Here is an 18,516-nt window from a genome sequence, read left to right as displayed (position 1 = left end):
TCGGCTATTGGCCAGGTTTGAATTTCGTACTGAATTAACTTTCTTTTCTTCCCATGACACGCCCATCAACATCGCAGCAGTGCGTGCTGCCATCAACCGCATTCAACCTTCCAGAAAGTCGACAGCGACTCCACTTCAGGCACCTATACTCGGGATGACGACCTCCTCGGGTGGTTCCGAGTCGGCCCACCGCCGCCGCTCCAACCCCGAGTTCGTCGCCTGGCTTCCGGTCGCCATGGTGGCGGGCCTGTTCATGTGGGCCTACTACGAGTACATCTTCGTGTTCTGCGGCTCCCTGGTCAAGGACGGCGCGCAACGCTTCGCCTTCAGCACTGTGTTCCACCTGCTGTTGCTGCTGTGCCTCTGGTCGTTCGTGCAGACCACCGTAACCGCAGTGCCGCCAATCCCAGGCTACTTCGGCCTCAGCGAGTGCGACCAGCGTCTGCTGGAGCAGTGCGCCGACGACGAGGCCCGCGGAGAGTTCCTCGATATCCTGGCGGAGAACCGGGGCGTGCTGACGCGGGGTCCCAGCGGGGGCGTGCGCTTCTGCGAACGCTGTCAGCAGGTGAAGCCCGAACGAGCACACCACTTCTCCCAGTGCCGTAGGTGAGGGTTTCTTATGGTCCCGCTATGTACAGCCTTTGTAAAATGGAAGTAGCTATATTGCCGAAAGCCGGCAGATTCGCCAGAAAAATACCTAGGAGGCTTTCTTCTTGTCTTCTCTCAGTCCCTCCTTTATTCTTTTTCTTGCGGTGCGGTTCAGGTGTCGGCCGAGTTGTAGTTGTTAGCCTATCAAAAGATGGCACATACCCACACTGGGGGATCGGCCAAGAATCGGGTTGCTATTCACCTGACCGCAGTTAATAAAAAGGAAAAGCACGTAGGAGCGCAACACCGGTGAATTCTTCCTCATGAACGGAAAAGGGCTGAGAGTTTTGATTTAAAAATTGTAAGAACAATAATCAAGAGAGGGATTAAATAATAATGATTAAGCCAAAATGTAATGTGACAGATACTGCGCCATTTCCTTTTCAAAACGCCCAATTTTCGTTTAATAATAATAATAATAATAATAATAATAATAATAATAATAATAATAATAATAATAATAATAATAATAATAATAATAATAATAATAATAATATTAATATTAATAATAATAATAATAATAATTATAATAATAATAATAATAATAATAATAATAATAATAAAAATAATAATAATAATAATAATAAAAATAATAATAATAATAATAATAATAATAATAATAATTGCTTTTTGGGGAAAGGAAATAGCGCATTATCTGCCTCATATATCGTTGGACACCTGAACCGCGCCGTAATGAGCGGTATAAAGGAGGGAATGAAAGAAAGGAAGAAAAGTGCCGTAGTGGAGGTCTTCAGAATAATTTCGACCACCTGGGGATCTTTAACGTGCACTGACATCGCACAGCACGCGGGCGCTTTAGTGTTTTGCTTCCATAAAAACGCAGCCGCCGTGGTCGGGTTCGAACCCGGCATCTCCGGATCAGTAGCCGAGCGCGCTAACCACTGATCCGGAGTTCCCGGGTTCGAGCCCGACCGCGGCGGCGGCGTTTTTATCAAGGCAAAACGCTAAGGCGATCGTGTGTTGTGCGATGTCTGTGCACGTTAAAGATCCCAGGCGGTCGAAATTTTCATAATTTTCATTTCCCCTATGCTCGCGTCCTATAGGGCGCAGGGCATACTACCAGACTCCATCAAGATGCTATTGTGGCCGCAGGGCAGTGCACGCACTCGTGAGCAAACATTGGTGAGCCTCTGTGCATTCCTCGAACACACGGGCTTGACGTCCCGTCTCTTCTCCGTCACGTAGTTACACGCAGTGACCGAACGCTCCGCGAGTTCTACCTTGAACGATTAATAACTGGACGCCCCACTCCAGTTGTAACCAACACAGTGCTGTGCGCGTGTGTGATTTGATTCCTCTAAAATGAACTAATCACGCGCACAACCTGGACACAATTCTTACTGCGTAAATAGTCTGTACATATTACTTCTCCCCCTATCCTCTCTTCCTGTCCCCTCACCTCTTTCATTTGATTTCTCCATTCTGCCTGCTGTCCTTTATTTCCGCTGCCCCAGCTCAGGTGCTTCAGTATCGATGGCAGATGGAGGGGCTAGCAAAAATCTTTTACTTCCTTATTACTATTTAACGTCCCAACGCGACTCAGTCTTTGAGCGCACCGCAGTGAAGGGCTTCGGAAATTTCGAGCACCTGGTGTTAACGTGCATTATGACTGTTTGGATTAGGTTTGATTACCGGCAGTTTTTTGCGCAGGGTGTATTCTGCCTGCAAACAGATGGAAGAGGAATTTCAGCAGGGCCGTTTCATTAGCTGTGTGCCGTGATGTGACTAGAATTAGCCAATGGTGTCAAAATTCCGGCTATATTTCCTGGGGGCTATTTTGCTGGGTGCCCGCACACTAGTCCCGTCATAAAAAATACGCAATCCTATAGGAGTCCGCTTTTGAAAAAGCCTACTTTTGAAAATTACTTAGTCTTCCCAGAAGCTATAAAGATCCCCAGGGGTCGAAATTATTCCGGAGCCTTCCACTACGGCGCCTCTTTCTTCCTTTCTTCTTTCACTCCCTCCTTTATCCCTTCCCTTCAGGTGACCGCCGATATGTGGGACAGATACTGCGCCATTCACTTTTCCCGAAAACCAATTGTCAGTTTTCAATTTCTGCCCCTTTTTCGCCCGCCCTGGTGGCTCAGTGGTTAGCGCGCTCGGCTACTGATCCGGAGTTCGCGGGTTCGAACCCGACCATGGAGACTGCGTTTTGATGGAGGCGAAACGCTAAGGCGCCTGTGTACTGTGCGATGTCAGTGCACGAGAAAAATCCTCAGGTGGTCGAAATTATTCCGGAGCCCTCCACTACGACTCCTCTTTATTTCTGTCTTCTTTCACTTCCTCTTTTATCCCTTCCCTTACGGCGCGGTTCAGGTGTCACCCAATATGTGAGACAGATACTGCGCCATTTCCTTTCCCCCCGAAACCAATTTTCATCTCCTTTTTTTAGCTACACCGCAGGGAAGAAAAAGTTATAAAGTCAAGACAACTTTCTTTGGGAGAGGATGAAATGAGTGAGAAAAGAGAGTGAAAGAAATAAAGCAAATGAGAAATACGCAAGGGCTTGAATTTAATCGGGCAGACCTCCACGGCGGCGCCTCTATTTTACTTCGTTTTTGCCGTGCCTCCTTCCCTTTCTTCACAGCGCGGTTGATTCACCCTCTGAGAGCGACACGATTGAACCTTTCCATTCCTCAGAGCATGCGGCAGCGCTAGTCGCGAGGGCTTTTCAGTCGAGTCCACTACAGCCCTGGACTGTCCCAGGAGGAGCATACCCCCTTACGATCTAAAATCTTCGACTAATAATGTATGTAAGCCAGGGACACCGGAATAGGGGAGTGGGGTCAAAGGGGTTGGTCGTCTCTTCATGGTATTTAGTTCACAAAGAAAAATGACCCTGAAATAGACGCAATAACTGATTTTGTGGGCACCCGTGAACCACCAGCCTTCCTTCTACAACGGAAGGCGGACAGAATACCAAACACCGGAATTTTGAAAATTCTGAGAAACTTTTGGGGTGAAGCTCAAGGATAAACCCTTAGTGCGGGCAAGCTGTTAAGGAATAAATGGTCTCACGGGCAGTAAGGTGAAATATGCGTACTGGAGCAAGACTGCCTCATAATCTAAACCAGAAGACTTGCACACTATACCCCTCCTGCCAAACGGTCTTCCTTCTGAAATTTCCAGATGGCGGCTGTCACGGGCTTCAGTTGCTCCTGAATGATACGAGAGTTTTCGAGTTCAATGGCTCCATCTCCAATAGGGACCATCGCCACAAGAATTACCTTGCAACCGTTAATACTGAAAGACTCCATAGGAAAGCTTTGAGACCGCACACTGGCGAACCAGGATGCTGGAGCTTCCCTTGCGAAGGTCGAAGCTATGGTCAAAAGCCTAGCAATTCAACAGCCCTAATTCCCACCGGACAAAAAACCTGGTTTAATCCCTCACTCGTGGAACGGCCTCACCAGGAACCGATGACAGTCGAGACGACAGTGCAGCAAAGCTCTAGGAGACACCGGACACAGGTCGACCGGCCGACAGGTCACCGCTAACAGGCTCCTGTTGACACACACAGGTACCTGAACCTTGCAAGTTGCAGCCGCAGCTCTGATGGTGGGCGTGCTGAAGCTAGTTCATCAGAACCTGGTCTTTGTCCACTGAAGGACAAAGGCCTCGCCTACGAATATCATTTCGCCCTGTCGTACACCAGTCATGTAATCCGGGCAAATTCGACTCATTTCCCCACTTGCTGTCGCTTTCCGTCACGCCTTCCTTCTCTTTGAGTCCAAATGTTACCATGAGGGCCCCGTGGGGTATGAATTCTTTGTTAGATATCCTGAACCAAATTAGTTTCCTCCCCGTGATCTAAGCTAGGACATTAACACATGCAATTATTCTATGTCACTTGCTTCTAATTCACATGACTATTACGTTTTCTGTAACCTTCCCCTTCAAGTTGTCGCTGTTTCACGATACTCAGAGCTCTAAGTATCTTGCTGTAGCAAGTTTTTAATGCACAAATCGGTATTTTACAAACGCAAGCTGCGACCCATTCGCCAGGGCCCTTTCCAGTAGAATATTCTGCCACACTATGACATCGTCACGATTGTTAAAGGACGCTAAAGCAGCTGAAAGATTGTTTATATGTTCGTTTTCCACTTCACTTTGATGCTTCCTTCCCTACCCCCTTCCCCCCACCCCCAGACAGTACATGCCACAGTAGAAGCTGTGTTCACGGGAAGCCTGTGGAGACGGAAGCGTAGCACAGAGTCGCCGCACTTCCATAGAAGGGAATGCCGGTGCCAATACTATCGGCGGTAAATCCTTCTTGCTCTCAGAAAGCCGAACAGACGCCGCGGCTTCCGTTGGTGGCAAGACGGTATGGTCGTAGGAGGAAGAAAGGAGAGACTGCCGCGAGGCGGCGCCACGAAAGGAGTAAGCGTGAGGCCCCCTAGCGGGCCCTCCGTCGATGGAACGGGTCTGCGGCACGAGGTCAGAACCGGCAACTCGGGGACCTCGTCCGCCACGGGCAACGGAGGGACCGGAACAGAGGGCCTGCGCTCCTCGACCACCACCGAGACGGGAGGCCCGTAGACGTTACGGTCCGGGTGCAGCCGCGTGGGGAAGCGGGCGCCGTCTCCCAGGGAGGTGAAAACCGGCAGGAACCAGAGGGCCTTGCGTTGGCCAAACACCTCGGCGATGTTGTCCCTGAAGCCAATGTCGATGCGCAAAGAGCACCGATGGCGTCCTCAGATGGTGTACGTCGTCGCCTTTCTTTTGTGTGAACGTTCAAGACGCGCGGAGTCCTCGCTAATCAGTGGCATATTTTTTTCTGCGGAAGTCGTTTTTGCGCTGTTGCTCTAGTACTTTGCGACCTCTCCTCTCAGTGAGTCAAGCACAGGGGATGCTCAGAATTCTACCAGACTACCAGAGCAGCTCCAGATCCCACCATCTATGTATTCAAACTCCACATCTTTCGCAAGGTTCAAGCCAATGTTCTCACCACTCCGACGCGTCTTTACCTCTACCACTTACCTCCCGATCCCTCTAGCTCAAGATGCCTTCCTGTATACTAACCTAGAGCACCATTTTTTTTTATCCGGTCGCCATCCAAGCCCCCATTACCCCCCCCCCCCCCACTCCCCCTTTCTGTTGCCGTGTCTGGCTGAAGTGTTTTCTAGCAGAGGATCACCTGGCCCTGGTCAGTCAAGCCGTTCATCTGCTCTGCGCTTAATTTACTGTCTAAATAAAGTATATTCCTTCTACTGTACTACCCAGGTTCAATAAAAACATAATATCGGCTTAATCTGCACGTAATCTTTTTGTCAGCAACGCCATCTCAAAACGTGTAATATGTACAAACTGCGCTGTCGACAGCTTGTTCGATACCTGTCATCCTTGAACAGATGGGGGAGCAGGTCTTCGAGGGTGGTGACGTTGTTGCACACCATGGTGAAGTGCAAGTAGAGGAAGGAGCCAAGCACCAGAACCAGCATCACGCCGAACGCGTAGAGGAAGGTGCAGTTGAGTGCGACGTAAGTGGAGGCGTTGCTGGACCAGGCGCCAGCCACGTGATGCGTGGCGCTGGCCAGTCCGAACACGCACAGGGCCACCACGTAGAAGATGGTGAGCAGGAAGAACTTGTAGGTGCTGAAGCAGACGCAGTTGTTGAACCAAGGGCAGTGGTGGTCCATTTTTGCAACGCACCTGCGAACATGCGACAAGTGAACGTTTCTTCGCGCGCTTGCCCGCACATAGTATAATGGCACCTGAGCACGGCCACACGCGTCCGATACTTATATCCGTTAATACTGCTTTACAAAAAAAGTGTTCGACCCCATTTGGCTCAGTGCTGCCTAGCTTGTTTTTATATTCGGTCAAAGCAAAGCTACCAAGGCGGAAAACCGTAACTGCGTTAATGCGCGAGAGGTTCTGACGCGGACCGGCAGCCTAGCACGTTGCTTGCGGCATTTTGCTTAAATCAGGGACTGAACAATTTTAAGTGGATGCAGCAAGCCTTCCAGTTTGTATTGTAATTTGTTTGATTATTTATTGAGTCTTGTTTACATAATAAATTTTGTATTTCTTGTTTATTTTTTGCTCATTTCTCATTGTTCAAAGGTGTACCCGTCCATACATCTAAAACTAATAGAAATTGGCTGCTTTATAAAGTTGTACAAACGAGGAGCGATAGGGTGCTTCAAAAAAGCTTGTGCAGTCTCTCAATTCTGCTAATCTTGCTCATGAACAGTGGTCAGACAATCAACTTCGGTTGAGAGCGGATTTTTTTAGGTTACTGAAGTGAAATTCTTTACGAATGGCTACGAAGCCAACTAGCTGAGCCCCACTACGGCCCCACTGTGCTCTATATAAATAACGTCCTAGAATTGAATTGAGCCGTTTTCCAGAAATCTGACCTAAGTGCAGGCAATTGGAGACTGTTGGGAGAGGGGGGGGGGGGCTTACCTCTCTGGAGGAATGCTGCTGTCGTAATAATTGAATATATTGGCCGACCACATTATATGGACTTCGAACAGCCAGAAAATCAGTGCAATTCTTCGTGATAAGTCTCGTGCACATCCAAATCGTTTGCACGAATTATCTGAATACCGGAATACTGCAATTTTCTATGCAATATTTTAAAAGAACACGCTGTGCAACGACAAGCCATTTTATATCGTTACGTTGCTGCAGAGACATTAGCCTCTTAATGAATTTTGTCATATGCGAATAAATATCTCAGCCTCAGTTTATTATTTGTTTATTCGGAGTGCATCGCTACCAACTTTGTTATGGGGTCAGGGGACCCAGCCAGCTACAAGTTTTGTACCTTTTGTCCCCGGCCCTTAGTTTTCTGTACTGAGAACTAAAATGTTAATAAACTCAACTCAACTCAACTTAAGCAATCGGGATTTTCCTATATTGGCATTTATCAGGGCTCTTCACTGGTCTTGTAGGTTTCCTGGACAGCTGAATGCTGATCTTCACATGCTGGCCGTTAACTTGGTGCCCTTCCCGCGCCTCCACTTCTTTATACCTGGCTTTGCTCCGCTCACTTCCCACGGCAGCCAGCAGTACCGGGCTCTGACTGTGCCGGAACTGACGCAACAGATGTTCGATGCCAAAAACATGATGGATGCTTGCGACCCCCGCCAAGGCCGTTACTTGACAGTGGCTGCAGTCTTCAGAGGCCGAATGAGCATGCGGGAAGTGGATGACCAGATGCCCAACTTCCGAAAGAAGTACTCTGGCTCGTTCGTCGAATGGGTACCGAACAACGTCAAGACTGCATGCAGCCTGTGACATACCGCATCGAGGTCTGAAGACGTCGGCTACTTAAATTGGGAACAGCACAGCCATTCAAGAGCTTTTCAAGCGAATGTCTGAGCAGTTTACAGGTAACCATCGTGTTTGATTTGAAAGTGCTTCTTAAAAGCACATGCTTTCATTGTAGGTGCCCATTGCTGCCGACTTTTTGGAAAAGCGCATCTTCGGGGGCAGTTCTAGGAGTGTGACCGTGCACCCTTGTTATGAAATTTTTTGCAGCTATGTTGCCCAGCAAGGCCTTTCTGCACTGGTACACCAGGGAGGGCATGTGCGAGATGGAGTTCTCCGAGGCAGAGTCCAGCATGAATGACCTAGTGTCCGAATACCAACAGTACCAGTAGGCCACATTTGACGATGAGGAAGAGTCCGAACAGATGTAGGCGGAATAACTTTTTTTTCATTTTACTTGTGTGGAGGCATAAGAGCTTTCGTTTTTAGCTATTCAATAAAGTGTTGTGTGTTTTTGTCCACAATTCGTCTTCAAATTCCTGAACCGGGTTTAATTAGGTTTTCTTCTTTAACCTTGCGAACAAGGTTCACAAATGAACCATAGGAGATTCGTTGGGCCATTTAGCTTTCATGTGCAGTGTTCTTGCGGTGTGTTAGATAATGAAATCGTTTGCCTGTGGCTGAAAATTTCCTTTTTATTGTTAGGAGGCTTCTGCTTGTTGCTGAAAGTTCTTTTTAATGCTGTTTCTAGGATTTCTTTTTGGGGGGGGGGGCAGTTTTGTAACCAGTAATCCTTAAGGCTTTAGATGATTTTCTTCATCTGTGGTTAAAGGTTAAGGGCGCACACCTATGACTAAAAAGTTCTGGCGCTTTCCGAATAATTTCACAGAGCCCACTGCGCTAGCGCGCGGTTACCAGAAGTAGCAAAGCCATCAGGCTGTATGTTGTTGATTGTTCGCGGCGTCTAAATGGCGATAGACCCGCCCGTAGTCTCTTTCCGTCGTAGTGTCTGTGGCGCTCAGCAAGAAAATACCAGCAAGAAAATACTGTAGCACAAGCGAACAATGCCGCTCTCAGAAAAAAGAATTTGACAAATGCTTGTGATCTGTGTAAAATGTGAAACGAAGTATAAATAGGGGAGATTCTTTGTGCACAACGCTTGCGTTGCCTAGTCATTACTTTTGTGACATTCAGGTTCATTTGTGAATGAAACAAAAAAATCTTTCTTTTTATTTGAAAATAATAATTTTAGCGGCGAAGGTCCTTATCATACGACTCACTAATTTCTCATTACTACCCTGCACATGTTCATTGATCGCTGGTATTAAATGTTAACTTGTGGACCCTGTTTCTTCTTTTTTGATCTTTTGCGAAAATTCTCAGTAAGGCGCACGTGATATATCTATGTACATAGCAAATGGCTTGAAAGCCAATGTTACTTTTGGCCAAAGATGAATGTGCTGCAAAATATCACTGATTGATTCACATTTGAGCTCCTTAGTCGCCGCCCTTTTTCACTGCATGAAGTAGTAAAAAAACTATTTATAAATCACTGCTTGAGGTATCAGAGCTGAATGTGTACATGGAGCATTCAGGCAATGGGAAATGATGAATAGGAGACTAAAAATTCACACATTTCCTCCACTATAACCTTACATCGAGCAAGAAATCGATGTAAAAAAGAATTCATGAAACTGCGGGAAAGTGAAACTGACCGCCTCCTGGATAACGATTACTTAACTGCCTTCCGCAGACATTGACGGCGCATATAAGGCACATGTCGAGCTTAAAATTTTCCTTTACGAGTCGCCGACATGCATGTAATCTACAGGTAGCTGACAGCCGAATTCTCGGAACTGAACTTCGGAGCAGTCCCTCTTATTAATTTCGACGTACTTTTTTGGTGACAGTGTTGCTAGCTCTCCGCTGTCGGCCGGTGGGTGCCTCAGAGCATTGTTATGGGATCCAAAATCACGTTAAAAAAACTACGAAGGGCAAGACTTCTTACGTGCTTTGAAGGCGAAGATATCAAGTTTTAAGTTATATTTTTCCTTCCTTTCTTATTACACACCTGCTCATTAGCGTGCAGTCGTAAGGCAACGCATACACTAGGTTCATCATTATTCTCCAAGAAGCACCGCGGTTGTGTGACCCATAGGTCACACAATCCCCATGTCACCCATGGGTCACCGCGCAATCTGAAATTCTTTCAATTCCCCGAGCCCTCCAAATAATTTTTTTTGTTTTTGCTGATGACGTCATTGAGGGCTTTGTGCACAAATTTTGCTGGACTCATTGCACCGGCTCGAACTCATTCCAGAGCGATGTTCTATTGCGCAGTCAGTGTTGTCTGCATGGGGCGTCTGCTTCCGCCAACTGGACGACGGCAGTGAAACGTGCTTCACCGCCAGTCAGTTTGGCAGCCCTGTGCTCTACAATCGTGCACTTTCAGTCCTTACCCAACGGTAAGTACCCCCTGAGTGTCGCCTAGCCGAACGCTTGGCCCCAAATTACTCCACAGGCACTCCACAAATGGTCATGAGCCGAACACATCACTAGACTGGTTTGAGAAGCAACCCGTATGCGGGACATTTGCGTTTCGATGAAGGCGAAAAAAACAAAATACGGCTGTGTGCTGTGCAACGACAAAGCGGTGGCCGCAACTGGAAGCGAGTAGAAAGGTAATGCTTGTGGTTTTTTAACTGCGGAAAACTAGTAATGGCGGTAGAATAAGCAGGTAAAGTTAGGAGGACGCAGCTGTAAGGGCGCTGAAAACGACGGTTGGGTCCTGGTTTATCACAGCGCAAAGGTTCCTAGGAAAGGCATGTCGGTGTTCATAGCAATTTCGCACCTGAGGTCATGTGACAACTATGTGCGTACAGTCAGTGCCTCGATATAACTTCCTCGTCATGCGGAGTAGAAAAAAACACTTCGCCAAATGCCTTGAAACGACTCTTAAGAACACACCCTGAATGACTTGATCGCACAGTTTTTTGAGCGCCTGCTGTGTGGTATCCACACAGTTATGATTGGACTGCAAAACATTTATTTCGTCAGAAAAGGCAAAATGCAGACGATCCTTGCTAGGTGGCTATCGGTTCCCGGCTGACAGCGACCCTAGTAGCCCATTCAGTGGCTCGGGTTCGAACGCCCAGTTCAGAGCTGAGCAATACGACTTCCCATTCTCCGAGAGTAGGACCTTGTATTAGAGCTTCCGGTGGCGGTTCCCCTTTATACTTCTCCAATATGTAATCGTAAGTGGCTTTTTTGCCACATATAGCAGACATTCAGGTTCGCAATCCAGGGATAAAATTTCGATATTACGAAGTCATGAAGGATGCCGTCTAAAGTTGCCTACAGGTGGTCTCCTGCTCCCTATCCAAAGTTTTGTCTGGAGGGGGGAAGACCGTTCTTTCTAGTTTACAATGATTAGTAATGCCGTGATTTGATGCTAGGCCGTCCTTCGAGAAACTCTCATTAACTACGGCGTCCCCTGCTCGGCTGACGAATACTCGTGCTTTAATGCGTGCTCTTCCGTTGCCAAGATTCCTCGAGTGAGCCGGAACCCACACTAAATCAGTTGTTCTAGGTCTTTTATTTGACACAGTATATTATTTGCTTCCTGAGAAATTCTGACCCTCGCATCACTGCGTATGACGAATTTAGAGTCGATTAGCACAGCATCAGCGTTGATGTTAATGATAATAAGGGCGATAGCCACCTCTTCTGCTGTTTCTGAGGATCTCGTTTCAGTAGTGCCGGAGACTATGAGTCTGCCTTGCGTGTCCACCGCCGCTAGCGCGAACGCTTTTTTTGCGGGTATTCTCAGGCATCTACAAATACCCGTTGTTCATGCTGGCTGTACATTCTGTGTAGAGCTTTTGCCCTAGCTTTCCTTCTCCCTCGTGGTTAGCAGGATGCATACTTTAAGGTTGTGGCGTGACTAGTACTGCCTGAGCGATGCGCTTAAGTATCTGTGTCTTGGCATCTAGTGGTGGCAGCTCGATGCCTAGTCCTAGGCGCCAAAGTATGGTCTTTCCTGCTTTGGTGCGGGAAAGCCGGCTGCGTAGCCCTGTTAGGTGTGCTGCATCTGCCAGCGGCGACGTTATAAAACAGTCGCCTTACGGAAGGTCCATGGACGTAAGCAGGGCGGAGAGCTTTGCTGTCAACGCTTCACATATGCCGTCGCCCAAGCAATACGGCAAAGAAATTCGAGGGGGCACTTAAGCTCCGCCTTAAGGGTACACCACCGCGTTAATGGGTTACTACCCATATGTGCGGAATTGGCCATTCTCGGCTTTCTATTCATTGATCCCCGGGAGTCCTCATACCCCTCCTGGACCTGTGGCGCAGCGATCAAGCGACGCGCCCTGCCCTGCGATGGCAGCTGCTGTCACTGGTGGGGCTTGTGCGACCCAAGTTGCTCTTCCCGGGCAACCGCTCGCGACCAGACATTATGTTAACTGCCACTTGCTGCGGTGGTCAGCTTCTTCACGATCATGTGGGCAGATTGTCACATGGCCACGTGACCTAGGCGGCCCGCGTAGTTTGTTTATCCGAACATATTTCGCACACAATACTGATGACGCTGACACCTGATTTTCTGCACAACGACACTCGTAATGCTATGGCGTTAAAAGAACTACAAGCAGAAGCCGCTTGGCTCAGACGTCATAACACGAAGTACTACAGCGAGAGAGAAGCCACCCGCAGGAGAAGTAAAGATCCAGATGTTATTCTATAGAATACTATTCTATAATATATATATACTATTCTATAGAACACCAGCAGTTGCCGTATAAGCAGAATCATTTCAAAGTACTTTTACTTCACTGCAGCGCAATCTTTCTTTGCGGAATCACTTTCGCATTGCAGCGTAGCGTATTTCCGCATCGCTGCTTTATGTAACTGCCAATTAATGTTTTTTGTGTGCTATGCTGTGATTACATCACATAAGCTGTCGTATATACGATGTTGTACATGAGTAAACTCCGTAATTTCTTACTCACCTTTAATTTCCCATAGGCACCCTTTCGCGTGACTTCTGTTAAACCTCATGTTGTAATCTTTATTCTCATTTTCATATTTACTCGCTCAAGTACTCCCCTTAGGTTTCAGAAGGGAAGCAGTTTAGTTTGTAAAACTAGTGAGGTGATTTTTTCTCTTGTCATGCGCAGATCTACTCAAGGGCAAACATTTTTGTCGCTTGAAAGACATGCACTTCTTCTCGCGGTTTCTGTGCGATGAACTTCTAAAGATTAATATTCGTCTAATTCGTAAGCACTTCTTTTTTATACAACAAATTACTCCTCAGGAAGACGATGAAGAAGAAGAAGCCCGCATCGTGGTTGTGTGCAATTGGAGAAAAGGCTGAGAAAGACAGTGCACTCTAAGCAACGAGCTATTTTCTTTAAACCGTAGCTTGCACAGACTAGACAGCGCTGAAGGGCGGAGTTTTCGACGGGGATTCCACTGCTTATAGGTAAAGTATATTTTTTTTAAAATCGCAATGTTCTTGCAGCATTCGTGTTGCAGTGGGTCTCTGATTCTCAAGCCATTCTGCTTGCCATCCATCACGGTGCTGGGGAAAACCTTATTAGGGATATGTTCGACCCTCTCCATACGTTTTTCCTCACTGCTAATCATGCTGTTCGTTTGAAGTTTTATTTGCATGAAATGCCGTCAGCCAGAATGCGTGTTCTGAACTGGAAACCAGTGCTTATAGCTGTGTAGCGTGAGGGACTTTCATCCAAAGACATTCGTCGCATAAAACGATTGAAAGCAATGAAGGCTGCACGACATAGCACTGCCAGCAACGAGGCCCTTCGCACAGGTACAGACCTACTCTACTGTGTTGTGCTCATGAACGCAGAAAAACTGCAATGAAAGTAGAGATGCTTTTATTTTCAGTCATTCCGGCATGCTACCAACCTTTGGCAGCACTACGAATAATATAGATTTTAAATCATGGTTTGCTGCGGCGTCAGAAAAGATAGTGTAATGGGACCGACCGGCGCAGCGTAGCGAAGAAGCGGACGAGTTCAAGCGGGACAACGAAGAAGCAGACGAAGTGCAGCTGGGTTTTTTCGAACGACGCCTGTGAGTGTGCCCGTCGTGTCGCCGGTCAACCAAGACCAACCGACCTGTGCTTCGAATAAACGCCTTGACACTTGGTGGAGGTGCCTCGGTTCCCGTCCCGGTCCTCATCCTGGAACTTCGAAGTGGAACGCTCCTCGTCTCCGCCACCATGCCGGAAGGTCCGAGTGAACCATCGCAGCCCATCCCTGCCACCGTACTCTGTCACGGGGTGCAGCGCCAGCGTGACCCTTCTCCTTTTAGTGGCACCGATGACCAAGACGTCGACGATTGGCTGGCCTCCTATGAGCGCTTCAGCACTTACAATCGGTGGGACGATTCCTTGAAACTTAGCAACGTCCTCTTCTACCTAACGGACGTTGCCAACCTATGGTTTCGCAACCATGAGGCCGATCTTCCCACCTGGTCGTCCTTTAAAACGAGCTTCGCCGACGTTTTCGGCCGCCCCGCCGTCCGGAAGCTTCGCGCCGAGCAACGTCTTCGTGCTCGATCTCAGCTCCCTTCCGAGACGTTCACAAGCTACATCGAGGACATCGTTGACCTGTGCAAGCGTGTCAACCCCTCCATGTCCGAAGGGGATAAAGTCAACCATATACTTAAAGGCATAGCCGATGAGGCTTTCCAGATGCTGCTGGCGAAGAACCCCACCTCCGTCGCTACCGTCATCCAGCTGTGCCAAAGCTTCGACGAACTCCGCAAGCAACGCGCATCTACGCGGCAGTCCGGCGCGCCTGCGGGGGGTCTTGCTGGCTTGGCCTTTGGTGGCTCGTCTGCTGAGCAGTCCCTGTTCATGCAGCAGGTTAAAGACTTCATCCGCGAAGAGATCGCTCGCCAGCTTTCTCTGCTGCATCACATTCCCGACCCCGTCTGCCCTCCGCACGACCTGCCCCCATCTCTCACGCCCACTATCCGTCGTGCTATTCAGGAGCAGGTCGCTGCAGTTCTGCCATCCAGTCCCCCACCTCCTCCTGTGGCAGCGCCGCTCACCTATGCTGAAGCAGTCACCGGTACACGGCGCTCGCCCACCTCTGCCGCCTACCCTAGCAGCCCGGCCTTTTATGCTCCACCGCCGTCTATACCCCCGCCGCAGGTCCCGGTTCGTCGACCCCGCCGAAACCCTACGAACCCCTGGCGTACCGAGGACAATCGACCGATATGCTATTCCTGCGGTCTTCCGGGTCATGTCGCACGCTTTTGCCGTCAGCGATCTCCTCGTTCTGGCGATTTCATGCGCAATTTCCGCTACGATTCCGGGCCGCCCTTGCCTAATGTCTCTTCTGCCTCCTCTACACATCGCTCCCAGTACCCTACTCGCCGCTCGCCTTCCCCTCGTCGACGTTCCATTTCTCCGATGCTCCGCCGCCCGGACCCTCTCCCAGAGGAAAACTGACTGCCGCAGTTCAGGAGGCAAGAACTGCGTGTTTTGCCAACTTTTTAAGTCCTCCGTGTTCTCCTGCTAACGTGATTGAGGTGTCTGTTGAAGGCGTCCCCGTTCTCGCGCTCGTCGACACGGGTGCTGCAGTGTCAGTGATTAGTGATGCTCTTCGCCGCAAACTTCGTAAGGTGACAACGCCGCTGTCTGACTTTTCACTACGTACGGTCACCTCTCAGCGCATCCACCCCATCGCAGCCTGCACGGTCCGCGTTTCTATCAACGACGTCGCCTATACCATCGAGTTTGTTGTGCTGACCGCCTGCTCTCACGATGTCATCCTCGGCTGCGATTTCCTCTCGACCCACCGTGCAGTGATTGATTGTGCCCGTGCGGAACTTGAGCTTTCTCCCCTGTGTGATGTTTCGTTGTGTGACCTACCTGTGCGCTCCGCTAAGCTTCTTGTAGCTGCCGACACCGACATACCTCCCTCCTCTTCAGCCCTCGTTCCGCTCCGCCCCGACTCTTTCCTCAGCGGCCCTGTTCTTTTCACACCTACCGCAGCAGCCACTCGCCATCAGCGCCTCCTCATTCCATTCGCCGTTGTCTCGATTTCCGATGGCCACTGCGCCATCTATGTCACCAACCCATCTTCTTGCCCGTCGTTTGTTCTTCGCGGCGAATGCCTCGGCTCTATTGAAGAACTGGACCCTGCTCTTGCTTCCGAGTTCTCCGATACCCGTGCCTGTTCCCCAGTTACTGCCTTAGCCTGTTGTGCGACAGCGCCCGATCCGATTTCCATCGACGTCTTTCGTCGTAACATCGCTCCCGACCTTCCGTCCGCTTACCGTGACCAAATCTTGGAACTTCTCTGCCGCTTCCGCAACTCTTTCGACCTTTCCCAGCCCTCCTTGGGGCGCGCATTGGCCGTCTCTCACACAATTGACACTGGTACCCACGCTCCCTTGCGTCAGCGACCGTACCGAGTCTCGCCGAGCGAGCGCCGCGTCATCCGTGACAGTGTTGACGACATGCTTCGGCGCGGCATAATAAAGCCTTCTCACAGCCCTTGGGCCTCTCCTGTTGTCTTGGTGACGAAAAAAGATGGCTCCATCAGGTTCTGTGTGGACTACCGTCGTCTCAACAAGATCACACGCAAGGATGTTTATCCTCTACCCCGAATCGACGACGCACTGGATTGCTTGCAGGGAGCGGAGTATTTTTCATCCCTCGACTTACGCTCCGGCTACTGGCAGGTCCCGATGGCAGCGAACGACAGGCCGAAAACCGCTTTCGTCACCCCAGACGGCTTGTATGAGTTCAATGTGATGCCATTCGGCCTTTGCAATGCTCCAGCCACATTCGAAAGGATGATGGACACTATTCTCAGTGGCCTCAAATGGAAAACTTGTCTGTGTTACCTAGATGACATTGTCGTTTTTTCCAAAGATTTTCCTTCCCATCTGCACCGCCTTCAGCGCGTACTCACTAGCCTTACTGACGCCGGCCTCCAGCTAAACTTGAAAAAATGTTACCTCGGCGCAACGCAGCTCACAATATTAGGCCATGTCATCTCCAAAGACGGCGTTCTTCCTGACCCTGCCAAACTTCGCGCCGTCGCTGACTTCCCCAAACCAACCGCCTTAAAAGAACTTCGCAGTTTTATAGGCTTATGCTCATATTTTCGCCGCTTCATCCGAAATTTCGCCAGTATCATCGCCCCTTTAACGCAGCTTCTTGCCGGCAGCCTGAACCTTTCGTCTTGGCCCCCGCCTGCGATACCGCGTTCAGCACTTTACGCCGCCTGCTTGGCTCTCCCCCCATCCTTCGCCATTTTGATCCCGCCTGTCCGACAGAAATTCACACTGACGCGAGCGGTGTGGGCTTGGGCGCAGTTCTTGCCCAGCGAAAGCCTGGGTATCTGGAATACGTCGTCGCTTACGCCAGCCGCGCCCTCACCAAGGCAGAATCAAACTATTCTGTCACAGAAAAAGAATGTCTCGCCATCATTTGGGCAATTACCAAGTTCCGCCCTTACATTTACGGCAGGCCCTTCTATGTCTTCACAGACCACCACGCCCTATGCTGGCTATCCTCCCTCAAAGATCCTTCTGGCCGACTCGCCCGCTGGGCTTTACGTCTCCAGGAGTTTGATATACAAGTCATTTATCGCTCCGGCCGCAAGCACTCGGACGCCGACGCCCTTTCTCGTTCACCACTCCCATGCGAGTCAACCTCTGCCCTCGTCTGTGCCTACGAATTCTCTTCGTTCAACATCCCTGATATACTCTCCGAACAACTGAAGGATCCTTGGATCACCTCGCTGCTAAACTTCCTGAACACTCCCTCGCCGCATCATTCGACCCGGACCCTTCGCCGCCAAGCCCACCACTTCGCCGTTCGTGATGGCCTCTTATACCGCCGTAATTACCTCCCCGACGGCCGGAAGTGGCTGCTGGTCATCCCTCGACACCTCCGTGCTACAATCTGTGCCTGTTTTCACGCCGCTCCACAATGCGGCCACGCCGGTGTACTGAAAACATATGCTCGCCTTCGTCAGCGATTCTACTGGCGAGGTATGTACCGCTACATACGTCAGTACATTCGGTCATGCACCGCTTGCCAACGTCGCAAGAAACCTCCCCACTCCGCCGCCGCTCCTTTGCAGCCGTTACCTTGCCCTGGCCGTCCCTTTGACCGCGTCGGCATTGATCTTTATGGCCCGCTTCCAACTACTTCGGCTAATAATCGGTGGATCATCGTTGCCGTTGACCATCTCACCCGTTACGTCGAAACGTCGGCTCTCAAATCTGCTACCGCAAACGATGTCGCTCACTTCATTCTACAAAGTCTTGTTCTTCGTCACGGCGCCCCGAAAGAACTTCTAAGTGACCGCGGCTGTGTTTTTCTCTCGGACGCCGTCGAGGCTCTGCTCAAGCAATGCCAAATCGTTCATCGCTACACCAGCGCCTATCACCCCCAGACCAACGGCATGACTGAGCGGTTCAACCGCACTCTGAGTGACATGCTCGCCATGTACGTTGACACCGCCCACTCCAACTGGGATCAAGTGCTCCCGTTCGTCACGTACGCGTATAACACAGCTACTCAGACAACAACGGGGTTTTCTCCTTTCTTCCTCTTATATGGCCGGGAGC

At 49.7% G+C, this 18,516-nt stretch overlaps 2 protein-coding genes and 1 pseudogene across 2 annotated transcripts in view; 2 read left to right on the top strand and 1 right to left on the bottom strand.

The window, feature by feature from the left end:
• LOC144099473 (tubulin beta-4 chain-like) overlaps nt 1-18,516 on the top strand; it is a 241,834-nt gene that overhangs the window by 32,838 nt on the left and 190,480 nt on the right. The gene's annotated exons all lie outside the window — the stretch shown is intronic.
• LOC144096838 (palmitoyltransferase ZDHHC20-B-like) lies at nt 4,923-7,133 on the bottom strand. The gene is made up of 3 exons (XM_077629695.1): nt 7,081-7,133; nt 6,004-6,321; nt 4,923-5,322 (listed from the first exon to the last, which is right to left on the bottom strand). Exons 1-3 carry the CDS (start codon nt 7,131-7,133, stop codon nt 4,923-4,925), a joined length of 771 nt encoding a protein of 256 aa, XP_077485821.1.
• LOC144096836 (tubulin beta chain pseudogene) lies at nt 7,407-8,321 on the top strand (annotated as a pseudogene).

Source organism: Amblyomma americanum, chromosome 7 (assembly GCF_052857255.1).
Source record: "Amblyomma americanum isolate KBUSLIRL-KWMA chromosome 7, ASM5285725v1, whole genome shotgun sequence".
Taxonomy (NCBI): domain Eukaryota; kingdom Metazoa; phylum Arthropoda; class Arachnida; order Ixodida; family Ixodidae; genus Amblyomma; species Amblyomma americanum.
This window is presented reverse-complemented; position numbering and strand designations above follow the sequence as displayed.